We start from the raw sequence: 14,842 nt of genomic DNA on the forward strand, positions 1-14,842 counted from the left end.
TTTACATAACTTGAAGGACTCACTCACTCTCTCTCTCTCTCTCTCTCTCTCTCTCTCTCTCTCTCTCTCTCTCTCTCCCCGGCCTTCACTCATCCTGGATTGTGCGTGCATGAGAGAGAGAGAGAGAGAGAGAGAGAGAGAGAGAGAGAGAGAGAGAGAGAGAGAGAGAGAGAGAGAGAGAGAGAGAGAGAGAGAGAGAGAGAGAGAGAGAGAGAGAGAGAGAGAATCTGGGAAACGGTACACGGAAGACTTGCATCCCTCCACCTCTTCCCACACCACTTTCCTCCCCATCATCCTTACTTGCCTCCCCATCACCCCATTATGCACACCCATCCTCTCCCTCCCCTCCTCCCCAACCTAGTTTCTGAATAATACTTCTGAGACGCACATACTCACACACTTAACCCCTTCTCCCGTTCCCCTTTCCCTCATTCCCCTCTTTCTTCCCACCCTCTCTCTCTCTCTCTCTCTCTCTCTCTCTCTCTCTCTCTCTCTCTCTCTCTCTCTCTCTCTCTCTCTCTCTCTCTCTCTCTATTCTATTCCCATCATCTACACCTTATTTTTTTCTTCTTTACTCTCCCAGCGTGATTCAATTGCTCTCTCTCTTTCTCTCTCTGTGTGTGTGTGTGTGTGTGTGTGTGTGTGTGTGTGTGTGTGTGTGTGTGTGTGTGTGTGTGTGTGTGTGTGTGTGTGTCTGCCTGCCTGCGGAAAACATAATAATTATATCCTCTTTGGATAATCAAATCTCTCGCCTTCCTTCCCCTTAGCAGTTGCCCCCCAACCACCTCTCCTCTTATCACCAGTCCCTCCCTGCCACACCTTCCCCCACCAGTGCCTACCCCCAGCAGTCACGAGGGGCTTATGGTCACTACCACCACACACTCACCCACCTCACCCTCCCACGGGACTCGGTATGCTGGAGGGAACGGCGGTCAGTGCAAGCTTCCTCTGCCGTTTAGACTTGTATGCATCTGCGTATGTATACATGTTGCTGGGACGTTTTGTATTATCACTGTCATGATAAACAATTGATACAGACAGACAGACAGAGACAGACAGACAGGCAGACACACACACACACACACACACACACGTACTTCAGCTGTAATTTCTTTCCTCCTCTCGCACATCAAAACGTTGCTTCCACTTCCTTTTAACGCCTCCAAGAAGTCAGTCACTCAACCATCCTCTCTCTCTCTCTCTCTCTCTCTCTCTCTCTCTCTCTCTCTCTCTCTCTCTCTCTCTCTCTCTCTCTCTTAACCACCCCACTCCATCCATCCGTCCCTGTCCTCTTGCCTCTTCTCTTTTTTCCCGCATCCCTCCCTCCTTCAGAGCCACCATCCCATCCCTTGCTCAATGCTCACTATTCGAGCCAAACAATAGCCAGGTTTAAAGGCCGGGGCGCAGCACGGGACGAGGACCAGCCACCCAGCCCAGGGGAGCGACGAGAAAAACTGCACCAACTTAATGGAGGCGCTTCGAGAACAAGATCGTGAGAGAGAGAGAGAGAGAGAGAGAGAGAGAGAGAGAGAGAGAGAGAGAGAGAGAGAGAGAGAGAGAGAGAGAGAGAGAGAGAGAGAGAGAAGCGACAGACACCACCACCACGATATAACGAGGGCGGCTCTACTACAAGTAAACAAACACACGGCAGTCCTGTGACCAACCCACCTGAGTATGCAGACCCCATAAGGAAAGAGAGAACAGTCTGGGCCTCCCATATCCTACAGTACCCACCCCCTGGTCACCCATACACCACCACCACCACGACTCTCAGCCGCCCAGCAACACGAACCTCCCTCTCTCGGTTCATACATAAAAAAAAAAAAAAAAAAAAAAGGCGAGGGGGAGTGAAATATGTATTAGTATAAATAACAAAGGTATAGCCCTACCCTTGCCATAACCCTGCCCTGCCCTGCCCTGCCCTGCCCCTGCCATGCCCTGTACTGGTGGGGCCGCTAAGGACAGGGCGGGATAGGCATGGTTATTAATTCCCAAGTCCATAAAGTGATACGAAGGGCCGATAATTATTCCAATTTTCCCGCACCAGTGACTCCCCGAGGGGCGGCCAGGGAGGTCTCCCCGCCCAGTCCTGTCCAGCTATGCCCACCCCAGCCCAACCCAACCCGACCCAACCAGCGCCTCCCGAACACTGTGTAGAAAAAATAAGGTAAGGTAGAGATAATAATGGGAAAGTAGGATATAAAAGTAGAATGAGAAAAAAAGTGCGAGGATAAAGTAGAATATGAGATGTGAAAAAAAATGTTTACCAAATGAAGCAAAAACCATTACAATATTGAAGATAATTATACAATAGAGTTATAAAGGGGCAACACAATCTCTCTCTCTCTCTCTCTCTCTCTCTCTCTCTCTCTCTCTCTCTCTCTCTCTCTCTCTCTCTCTCTCTCTCTCTCTCTCAACGAACCCAGGGGCCGGACACGCAGAGAAGAGAAAGGTCGAGGAGGACGAATAAACGAGACAAAAACAAACATACAGCTGCGCCTCTAAGGACTCAACATGGCAGACAGGGAATCAGACTGACTAGAAAGAGAAGGAACGCCTCCCCCCAAGACCCCTTCCCATGCATCCCTGACCCATTGACCCTTAGGACGAACATTCTCTCTCTCTCTCTCTCTCTCTCTCTCTCTCTCTCTCTCTCTCTCTCTCTCTCTCTCTCTCTCTCTCTCTCTCTCTCTCGATACCGGATAAAAGGAGGAGGCCGGAGTCTAGTTTTGCCGTTCCAGGAAGGGCGAGAAAGCCAAGGTCAGGTAGTTTCCGCCTCCCGCCATCCCTCCCTTCCACCCAAGACCATTTCTTCCAGCCTTCCCTTCCACCCACGACCTTTTTCTTCCAGGCCCCGAGACGCTACGCAAGCCTCAACTCTTTCCTCCGACACATGGACGAGCGCAAAACTTGGAAGACTTCGAGGAGAAAACGTGACTTCCCTACAGTTTCCAGCGAACCAACGGAGTTTCCAAGGGGCCGAAAGGGCTTCCAGAAGACTAACAGCTTCCAAAGGGTCAACAGAGCTTCCACAATGCTAACATATCTTCAAGGAGACTATGAAAGAATGAAAAAAAAAAAGCTTTCTGGAGACAATAGAGGCGCAGATGTCTCGTGCCGGTGGACAACGACCCTCCAGCAGGCGGCCCATCCATCCATCCATCCATCCATCAGCCCGTCAGCGACACAGAGGCAGGACTGCAAACCGGCGGCCACGTGAGCCTCCGCCACACCTCGCTACACTCCACTACGCCTCCATCGACCACCAAAACCACCAGCCTCTATGATTCTTCTACTGGACAAAGACTTCCTCCAACCTCTCCCATTTATCTCTCACGTGCTCGTTCATTTCCAGACACCTCTCTGCAACTTTATTATTCCATCTGCGTCTAGTTCTTCATTTATCTTGTCTTATTCTGTTATCATATTTTTCATTCTTCTTTGTTCATCTGTTATATCTCCGCCGCACGAATTATCCACCACCTATCACCATACAATCATTTCAGTACCTACCCCCAGTCTCCGGCCCCTTAGCCACGCCCTGACTCCTCCGTCTTCCGTGAAAGATAACCAACCCAGCAAATCCGATATCCAGTCCGGCACATTCCAGGGAAGGGCTGGAGATGCCGGTGCCCTCTACCTGCCCGCTACAACACCTGTATCTACCTGCGGCCTGGGTGGCGGTCAGGTGCACTCTCACTCACCTGACTCATCCCCCAGCACTCCCCCTACACCCTTCTGGTGGTCAGGTCGCGAACCAGCTCTCACTCGCCCGGGGCACTCGAACCCGGCCACCACTCACCAGTCCAACCATCGACCAAGACGAAGAAACGACTTAGAAAAATCGAGAGGTTCAAATGAAAGTAATTCACACACAGGACAATACATATCTACAATGTTATGCAAGCCACACAAAGGACTAGCTATATACATAAGATAAAAGGTCTAAACACGGCTATCATACAAATAAATCTAGCCATTGGACCCTGGTTGGCGTGTTCATCCACTCCTTTAATTCAGAGCCAAGCAGCACACTAGTCTGGAGCCTCTCTCACTTGGCACTCTGAAGGGGAAGTCAAGAGGGCGGGGAGGGCAGCTGGTCCTCCGTAACCACCTCAACAGTCACTTATGGGCGGCCCAGCTGTAAGCAGCGGCCAGACGGGGCGGCGCGGGGCGGGGCGGGGCAGGCTGGGTTCGCTTCCCACAGCCCCGGAGGATAGTCACGTCCCTCCCCATCCGGCCTGCCACCACCCGCCACGCCTTGCCCTATGCCGCTCCGCGCCGCGCCGCGCCGCGCCGCGCCGCCTCAAGGGCACTACCCTATGTTCCCACACACACACTGCCATTCAGTGCAATTCAAACCACTCACTCTCACTTGTGCTCCCCAAGGTCCTGCGACACCAGGGTTGGGATAAAACTTTCCATGTTTACATTTTTTTTAAACCAACATCTGTCACTCAAAGCTACCTTAGCTTTACAAGCCAGCGTGATCAAAAAATTTTCCAAGAGATTAGAAAACCATGTTTAAGGATTGTTTTGAGATTTCAACGAATGCTATGTAAATGAACCCTAGACCTTATCTTTTTTTTTTTTTTTTTTTTTTTTTTTTACTTCCAACCCTGCGGCGCACCATCCACCAGTCACCACAACCATCGGCCTCGCCAGTGGCAGCCTCCCGCCACGGCCACAGACACAGAGACACCACACAGCCAACCTCCACATATCACAAGCACCAATCTCGCAGGATCATCCAGAGCGACATTACCCAGCACCACCAGGGGCGCCACCCATCACCACAACACAGGTGCTCATCACGCTCCTTCGTGTCCTAACTACAGCACAGCACCACAGTACTTACCTCCACCTGCGTCTGCTCTACGGTGCCGTCCCCGTTAGGCGTCGTGACTGTCTTCTCGGCTGCCTCCTCGATGGTCTCCACCGCCTTCGCCTCCTCCAACTTGACGGGGGCGTCCTCGGGCAGCTCTTTGATCTTCACCTCTGTGTCGGCAGTGCTCCCATTTTTCTTGGGGCTGGACTGGATGTCGTGGGACTTCTTGGAGTGGCGGATACCCATGGTGGTTGGTAGGTTGTGTTTAGGTGCGAGTCACGATCAACTGCAGAGGGCGAGAGGGAAAAGAGAAAAGAGGAGTTAGGCAACAACCATTAAGAGATCTTGCTGTACATCTTCACACTCTAAGCACTGCCGCGCCCTCGTCACTATGTACACAAGACAACAATTTCGTATTCAAGATTCCAGCTAGACTAGATTAGCATAATAGGATGGCCAGAAAACTATGAGGGAAGGAAAAACTGGGGAAGGACGAGGCTGGAAGGGGTTTGGGGAGGCCGGGAGAGAGGGGAAGGAAGAAACCGGGAGACAAGGAGGGAGATGTGGGAGACGCGGGCCGAAGGGAGTAGGGGAGGCAGGGAGGCAGGTGGCATCCCGTGAATAATGTAGATGTTGGCCAGAGGAGCCTCGGGTGTTCAAGGGGCAAGGTCCTCACACCGCCACCTGAAGCGCCAACACGACCCCACACACGCCTGCCGCAGCCGCCGCCTCCACATACACGTACACATACACACACACACACACACGTCACCAGCAACAAACACCCTTTCCCCTCAGTCACCACAAACACCGATGCTGCACTCAACCCATCACTGTCCATCAATATTTACCACTATCACACTTGCCCCTGCTCCTCCTCCCCTTCCTCCCATGGCGCCCTCTATTCCGCACAAAGCAACTCCCACCTCACACCATCAACACCACCACCATCCTCAACCCAGCAAACCTACACAGATGCACCAAATACGATCGACTGGACGCGCCTCCACCTCATCCTTTGATTGGCGCGGTGTTCCCGGGGTGGCTTACCGCGGACCCACAACCAACACCACCACTGCCATCTCGTATCAGGCGGGCCATGTCACCGAGTTACCACTAGCAGGTTAAAAGCTCGAGGCTATTGAGTTAATCATCAACCACAACCCATGTGGACTTACCGGACCGTATCACCTGTCCTCCCCCTGCTCAACCCTCCCCCCTTCACCCACGGATAGGTAACGTTGACGCAAGCCGGTCCTGTTAACGTCACTAGTCACTCGCCACGTCACCTCCTAGGCTAAAAACATGACGTGTCCTGATATTCAAGGTAGGCATAACGACAGATAAACAGCCTACTATGCAGCATCGGCTTTCATGAGCGTCTAGTATACACAGAGCCGGTTTTCCTGCACTGATACTTGTGTTTATGTAATATTCTTATGAGTAACACTGATATTAAAGGAGAAAGGAGATAGAAAGACTGTAAAGACACTAGCTGAAGTACGAAAGGAAGGTAGGAAGATATGAACCTCTTGACTGGCACCTGTTGAGGCCACCTGCTGACGGCGCCCTCTCCTCACCCCTTCCCAGCACACCTGGCCCCAGCTCTCAACACCTGGATACGCCCGCGTCACGCTCATTACACGACATATCGCAAACCTGTCGTCTTCCACTCAACTCCTCACTGAATATATACATAAACATAAAACATAATAATCTTAATAAAAGTAATAATAATAGCATTTTCACTATTACCATTTCTATAATAATTCCCGCTACTTTTACTCAACACACCCCAGCATTACCAATATTACCATTTCTACAAGTGTTTCTGCTATTATTACCCAACACAACCTTCCATCACACATCCTAACTCCTCACTACAGACAGCCTAGGAAACAGAAATAGCCCTAACACGTCTGACTCAAGAGGGAGGGGAAGGAGGGAGGGTGGGGAAGAGGGAGGGGAGAGTGGGGAAGAGGAGAGGTAGGGGGAGGGTGAGGGAGGGGAGAGTAAAGAGGAGTCATCAAGGCGCTTCTTCCAGCCCTGACTAACAACCACCTTTGTGTCACGCCGCGTCACCTCGTCCCCAAGGTCACTCATGTACACATGCACGCACGCACCATGAATAAATGCAGTACTAATGTAGACAGATGTGTGAAATTTGAAAGGAAAAACGTGGAAGTTGCGTAGGATAGAAAATTACGGTAAAAAAGGGACACGTTACTGGAGGTGTGGAAAAAAATAAATAAATAAACGTAATTGCTCATGAGAATCCGTGTAACACTTTGGTGCCTCCCACACTGCCAAGCATAAATAATGCTAGGGATGGTGTTAGATGTAAGAGTGTCAGGTGACTAGTAGTAGTAGTAGTAGTAGTAGTAGTAGTAGTAGTAGTAGTAGTAGTAGTAGTAGTAGTAGTAGTAGTAGTAGTAGTAGTAGTAGTAATAACAATGATAGCAATAGCAACAACGAAAACAACAATAATTCTTTCGCCAGGAGGTAAAGGCAGTTGTACAAAATCAATGAACATATTTAACGATACATGTTAGGATACTGTTTCTTGTGTCCGGTGTCAGGCTCCGTCTCGTCTCTCGTACCTGAACAAAGTTTTGCTGATAAGTGAACTGAGTGCATTATACATACTACATACCGAGTGTTTATACATGCTATATCACATGTGGCGACCAGTTAGTAAACACAGCCATGGATTCTATCGATGCAAGCCAATGAATCTGAACAATACGTGATTTCAGGATAGACTTGACCACATCCACTATCAGAACGTATTAGTCACCACAGATAATGCACCACATATATACACATAGGAAGATTACTCAATATATACTGCGATAATTTAGTAATCTCAGTTATGGTTATGAAAACTTAGCAATGGAGGCTTTCTAAACCTTCATGTTTGAGGGGACACACACACACACACACACACACACACACACACACACACACACACACACACACACACACACACACACACACACGGCCATTACCCTAGCACCGGAATTAACCTCCACATACGCCAATGACATACTTATCCTCAGTTCAGGTGACTACGCCCACACTGCGTCCTGTCACGTCCACTCACACACGCCCATGTACCAACCACCAGTAGCTATACACCCACACATGCACACACCAGGGGATGGGACACGCACGCTTCACCTACGCACACCTCAGCTGTCCAGGTCTCCACGCCTACTAAGACGCTCCCGGCCACACAGGTCCACTGTAACCACTCCCACATGAACGCGAGTCACAACCTCAAACACAAGGCCGGCTACACACACACACACACACACACACACACACACACACACACACACACACACGAGACCACAGTTCCACGGCCACTTAAGGCCTTCCCTCGGGAGTATATTACTCAGTATCTATAAGACCAGGAAATGCCAGACACCCCGAGGGACCATCTGTCGGGCGGCACGCAGGCGGGTAGGGGCGTAACGCGGCGTGGCTCGCATCCCTTCTCTTAAGACACTCATTCAGCACCTAATTAATGTGACGGGATTGCATTCCTCTGCTAAAAACAACCACAGGGGCAACCAGACGCTGAGTTGGCAAGATCAATGCGAGCCAAATGCAGCCCAGGCAGCGAGCCGCCACGTGCGTCGGGGGGGCGGACGGCGGGGGGCGGCGTCATATTATTGACCAACACCGCCTCCCACAAGCCGCTTACACCCTCACCCTCCCGACCTGGAGTAACACCAGCTTGGGAAACACGGCCGGAAGGCGTAAGAGTGTTGCGGCATGAGGCATAAATGCCAAGGAATCCATGACTTCCTTACGGAGGATGTGCAGCGTAAACTTGAAATTCAATCCGGAAGCGAAGGAGTCATGCACGCTTACGCAGCTCTCACTTGACAGGCGGCCAGCCCACCACTCGCTTTTCTAAATTTAAAATTTACACTGATATTCTGCCACTTCATCTTCCCTTGTTTTCATCATCGCCTTACTTCCAGTCACAGGAAAAAAAAGTAAAGAAATAAACCAACCACCACCATCACTAGTCTCAGGCACAGGGCGAGTAATGCCTCTGCCCGGCCACGTCCAGCAAGACCTCGGTCTGACCGCCATGACGCCCCCCGCACCGCCAGCCGGCACAGGGCTACTCCCCACCAAGGTCGCCCCTCCGTGCACGGTGGTGATTCACCAGCGCGTCTCGCTCCGTGTTCCGCTGCCGCCCCGCATCGCTGACTCACCCCGCCTGCAGCCTAAAGCACTGGCATTCTCAATTTCTACAAAAATAATTATTTTTTGTGTGTGTGTGTGTGTGTGTGTGTATGTGTGTGTGTGTGTGTGTATGTGTATGTGTGTGTGTGTGTGTGTGTGTGTGTGTGTGTGTGTGTGTGTGTGTGTGTGTGTGTGTGTGTGTGTGTGTGTGAGTGAGTGAGTGCGTGTGCGTGTGAGTGTGTTTGTGTGTGTGTGTGTGTGTGAGAGAGAGAGAGAGAGAGTGTGTGTGTGTGTGTGTGTGTGTGTGTGTGTGTGTGTGTGTGTGTGTGTGTGTGTGTGTGTGTGTGTGTGTGTGTGTGTGTGTGTGTGTGTGTGTGTGTGTGTGTGTGTGTGTGTGTGTGTGTGCGTGTGTGTTCTATCTTCCTTGATGTATTCATTTTACATCAGTATCTCGTTACAAAGCTTCCCATGTCCTCGTTGCTTTTAGGGGCAGGCAAGCGAGGCGGCACCAGACACACACCTTGACACATTACATCGCCAAATCGGTCCCACACAGCTTGCACTTATGGCCATGAAACACTTCCAGCATTAGTATTTTTCAAGAATCAGGAGCAGATGTACACCATAGCTGATAACGAGTTGGGTCTTCACTGCACGGCAAGACCTTCACGAGGCACATAAAAACTTGCGTCAATGAACTATAAAGCATCTTTCTTGTACAAGGCGCGGGGTGGCTGCCTGTGTACTCTTCAGGAATGCTGCCCCTGTCTGCATGCGGCGCCGCTCTATCAGGCTGTCCTGCTAAATACTTCTAATATCAAGGAAAAGAAAACACTTAAAGGCAAAGCTACATGAAAGAAGCGCCTTCAGTACGAGTAATCAAAGTACTAAAGATAGACCAACAAGGCTGCCTACGCCAAGCCACGCAGGGGCTGCCAAGCACGGCAAGGTTGCGCCATACGACCCCTTTTGTAGCGGCGCCTCCAGTCAGTCAATCAATCAATCAATCAATCAGTTAATCTACCGTGCGCGGCGTCGCGAACCTTGGCGTCATCCCTGGTGTCGATTCCTTTTCAACCGGGGTATCAGTGTCAACAAACCTCAGCTCTATCTTCACAAGTCCTTTTTTCATTTTATCTATCCAACACCAACTAATTTCACTCCATAAATAATTTCCAGTTCAATTATTTCATATACGTATAAAGAACTCCCAACAATGCGAACTTCACCTTGCCCCAAATCTCCAAACATCTCATTCTGCCAACTCAATCCGTCACTAACTCCCACCCACGCTTCCCCGGGCAACACTCACCCCTCCGTGCCGCGCAGGAGGAATTACGCAAGGAAAGAGGGCGCCGCGGCCATTAGCGTCTCCCTGTTCTCACGGGCGGTCGCACAAACTTTTAATTAATGACAATCGCTTGAATACCACTAAGCCTGGCACGCACCAACACCTGAAAAATTGTACCACGCGCCGCGCCAAAATGTACCTTTATTTCAACTCCTTTTTCTCACAAATGTCTGGAAAAAAAAGAAAACCTAAATACCTTGGAGTGTTGGAATAAACTCTCTCTCTCTCTCTCTCTCTCTCTCTCTCTCTCTCTCTCTCTCTCTCTCTCTCTCTCTCTCGGTAGGTCAGAAGGTTCTACCTAAGGCCATCTTTCAACTCTTTCCTCCCCTCCTTTCCTTTTCTTCCATCACTCACCCAACACCTCACCTTACATAAGCCTTTTACTGGGCCTTTCCCGCCTCGGGCCCTGGTTCTCATCCTCTCGTCTCCACCCCCTCAGCCTTCACTCAACCCCTTCTCGTTTTCCCTCCTTTACTCCCTCCTCCCTTCGTCTCCCCTTCTCTCCTTGACGCGTTCCTCTCGTCTTTCCTCTTACACATCTTTTCTTTTCCAACACACATCACCCCGTCCTTTCCTTACTTCCAAATCCCTCCCTAACTTTCCCTTATCTTCCTCAACACCTTCCTCATCTTCCCCCCCTCCCTCCCACAAAGTCGTACAAACAAGCTCCCACCCCAGCCACCTGGAAACAGCAGCTGGGGTGGAAAAAAAGGGGGAGGAAGAAAGAAACACTAATGTGGGTTTAATTATCAAAGTTCTCTCATACCTACGTACGTACACTACCTCCTGTGTACCCAGTTTGTTCCTTCCCCTCCTGAGGTTTTAAGGCAACTGGTAAGTATACACGCACACAATACTTAAATAAAGGTTTTTTTTTTGTCTTGTGTAATTCTCTTTCATGTGTCTTCAATTGTGGGCACGTTTTGCTGACGAGAGCCCGGAAAGGTAGGATGGGGGGAGAGAGAGAGAGAGAGAGAGAGAGAGAGAGAGAGAGAGAGAGAGAGAGAGAGAGAGAGAGAGAGAGAGAGAGAGAGAGAGAGAGAGAGAGAGAGAGAGAGAGAAAGAGACTGGCACATTCACCACATCCTGTATTGGGAAACTCAAAATTATGAATAGTTACTGTGAATTAATTGAATATAACAAACGATTGAAATTGTACCCATTTCACGGTGACTAGGTCTGTCGGTCTGTCGGTCGATCGGTCTCTCTCTCTCTCTCTCTCTCTCTCTCTCTCTCTCTCTCTCTCTCTCTCTCTCTCTCTCTCTCTCTCTCTCTGTGTGTGTGTGTGTGTGTGTGTGTGTGTGTGTGTGTGTGTGTGTGTGTGTGTGTGTGTGTGTGTGTGTTTGCGCGCGCGCGCTATACGCGTTTTATGATCCCCTCTGGCCGTACGGCTGTAATGTTCATACTATTCAGATCCTGTGCAATATTCCTCCCACCCCAACATCACCACCACTACCACCACCCACACCACAACCACTCTCAGCACTATTCAACATACTAACCAGCGGAAAAGAAGCCACGGAAATAAAACAAAAAAGGCTACGTACAAACGATAATGTCAAATACCACATGACATCACGGGAAACCCACACTAGCCTGTTCTCGTGTCAATTTGTAAGCTGTGTGTGCGCGCGCGCGCGCTAACCCCTCTCTATAACAGTACAGTAAAGGTCACGGAGTTTCTTTCACTGTCTGTTAGGTAAAGACACTGACACAAGCACTCATTGATTACAGTGTGCAGCTATCTAATCAGTATCTTTAACTATTGTTTGCGTTGCTTTCTCTGACTCAGTGGCATTGGTGGTGGTGGTGGTGGTGATAGTGGTAACGACCTAAGGAGAGAAAAAATAAAAAAAGATAATCAGTAAAAAAATAACTAAGTACCCGCTGAGCAATGGAAACCTATGCTATCTAGTCTCGAACAGTGATGAATGCCTTGCTCAAGTAATTGCAGTGATTACTTGACTGCCCGAGGAGTAACACGTAGATCATAACCCAGTACTTGGAAAACTACTATATTCCCAAGCATTTACAAGCAAGCAGGCACAGCAGTTATACTACATCCTGTCCTTTGTCTTTTCTTGGCTTCCTTACCGCACCTCCTTGCCGTCTAACACGCTGACTTTACTCAGGCACACCGCTTGTCTTGAAAACTGACACTGGCAATGCAGAAGAGGGGAGGACGTGGCAGTGGTGGTGGTGGTGTAGCCTCTCTCTACGCGTCGGGCTCGAGTTAAGATTATTAAGGTTTCCGGTCAGGTTGTTTATCTAGAGCGAGGGCGCTATCATCAAGACGCCAGCCGCCTGCCCTCTCACCAGCCCGCTCTGCTCCCCTCGCCCCCAGTCGGTCTCCGTCCTCAATGACTGCTCTCGTCCCCTGCCCCACGCCCATGATCACTCCCATCCCATTCACTCTGTCCATGACCTCCTTCCTGCCCGCCCCTCTGCCTGCCCACTTACCCACTACGCCGGTTACCTTGGGCTTCAAGTGGATGTGGAACCTGACGGACCGGCCTGATTTTTCACACACACACACACACACACACACACACACACACACACACACACACACACACACACACACACACACGAAGCTTCATCTTCAATATAATTATTCACCCTTATTATAACGTTCATTTCTACCAACACACACACACACACACACACACACACAAACCTTATCTACACGATCCCCTCCACTTCCTCTCACTAAGGCCACACGATCCACACACAAGCGTAATAACCTTTACCCCATCCTCCTCTCCTCTCCTCTCCTCTCCATTTTACCACCACCATCACGACATCTACGCCGTCGAGTACAAGAGCACTCCAGCTCCGACAGAGGCACAATGACATCTTACCAAAAACACCAAAAATGAAGTCGCGTGTCTGGCAACACTGACACGCCGTATTACGTCACAAGTTGCGCCTTTTCAACCACCGCCACGCCAGACCAGCCCCGCGCCTCTACATAGGCCATTCATCACCCCTTCCTCCTCCACGCCTGGAGACCACGCTCCCTTTCCCCGCTCCGCGACGCTCACACACGGCAGCCGCCACCACCACCAGCACTCCTCTCGTGTCTGTCTCAAGTCTGCGGCTCCCACGTGTGGCCCGAATATTCCCCGAACTCTGCCGACCACCTATCTCTGCAGGAAGCATGGTGTGTGTGTGTGTGTGTGTGTGTGTGTGTGTGTGTGTGTGTGTGTGTGTGTGTGTGTGTGTGAGAGAGAGAGAGAGAGAGAGAGAGAGAGAGAGAGAGAGAGAGAGAGAGAGAGAGAGAGAGAGAGAGAGAGAGAGAGAAAATGTGCTGGAAACTACGCCTTTCCCTTCCCCATCCATACACCCACACACACACAGACAAAGAACGCAATTATCATTTCCAGTGTACAGTGAAGAAGTCACGCAAATGTGTTAAATAATCAAGATACCACTACTTTTATTCCCAACCTCCATTTCTATTTTTCACCAATTTCTTCCTGTTTAATAGTGAATGAAGCTCACACGTCGCACTGTCTCGGGTCTAATGTCCTCGACTTCCTCCTCGATTTTCCGGTCTTCCTTCCCTCCTGGCCGCTCCCCAACTACCGCCCTCATCCTTCACCCCCTCCTCTTCCTGGACGCAGGCTTCCCTCCTTTCCCCACTACCTCCCTTCCTAGTCCCTCAACCCAGAGCACTTGAGACCAGCTGTGAATCATCTCTTACTTCCACTGAGCCACCTGTGGTATCCTAACCCACTGCCAGACTCAATTACTGTCTGGACATTCGTTTGTAGCTTTACCCTTGCAACTAGCGGGACAAGTTTTGTAAAGCAGAGGGAAGTGGCGTCCTGCAGGGTGAGGGCATTGCCTGCTGCATAGTAGCTGAGAGGCGCCTCGCATCCTCTTCCCCTCAGGCCCCCTGTGACCTCTCCCTCCACTTGAGATAACCCGGATGCCGCTCCCCCTTCCTCATTCATCAAATTCACCAAGATTTCGGCAACTTCATTTAAACTCTTCCCCGATATCGGTTTAGTAGAGTCCTGAGTCAAGTGTACACGAACTTTTAAAAATCTTTAAGGTAACTTATCAGAAGCTCGCTCGCTACCACAACCTCTTCTGTTCTTCGTCCTCTGGACACCAGAAATTATGGATCTATAAACATTAAGAACGATGGTCCTCTACATACAAATGGTCGTTATGTCAGCAAACGGTTAAGCAGGCCAGTCAGTGCCTACCCACTCAATCCCTGCCCTGTTTTCATTGTTAAAGCATGGCAATTACAGAGGTAATTTACCATACCATTCAACATTTTTATCGCTTACAATTCCCTTGTGTTATGAATGAAAGGGAGGGATGGAGGGATGGATGGTGGAAGGAAAAGGAGGAAAGAGGAAGGGCGCATGGTATGCATAGACACAGACAGTAAGTGCAGGTTAACTCATCACAGTCAATTTTCCTCCGTGACCTCATTCAGATCC

At 50.1% G+C, this 14,842-nt stretch overlaps 1 protein-coding gene across 18 annotated transcripts in view; it reads right to left on the reverse strand.

Moving 5' to 3' along the window:
• LOC135093860 (fibrous sheath CABYR-binding protein-like) overlaps nt 1-14,842 on the reverse strand; it is a 142,796-nt gene that overhangs the window by 121,513 nt on the left and 6,441 nt on the right. For 17 of the 18 annotated variants that reach the window (XM_063993599.1, XM_063993589.1, XM_063993584.1 and 14 more), the window contains exon 2: nt 4,859-5,114. In XM_063993599.1, coding sequence (XP_063849669.1) covers nt 4,859-5,074 — 216 coding nt within the window. In that variant the 5' untranslated portion in view covers nt 5,075-5,114. Of the gene's footprint in view, nt 1-4,858; nt 5,115-5,799; nt 5,911-14,842 lie in introns of those variants that run through there. The other variant, XM_063993466.1, reaches the window with a different exon arrangement.

The sequence above is a fragment of the Scylla paramamosain genome, chromosome 3 (genome assembly GCF_035594125.1).
Source record: "Scylla paramamosain isolate STU-SP2022 chromosome 3, ASM3559412v1, whole genome shotgun sequence".
NCBI lineage: Eukaryota > Metazoa > Arthropoda > Malacostraca > Decapoda > Portunidae > Scylla > Scylla paramamosain.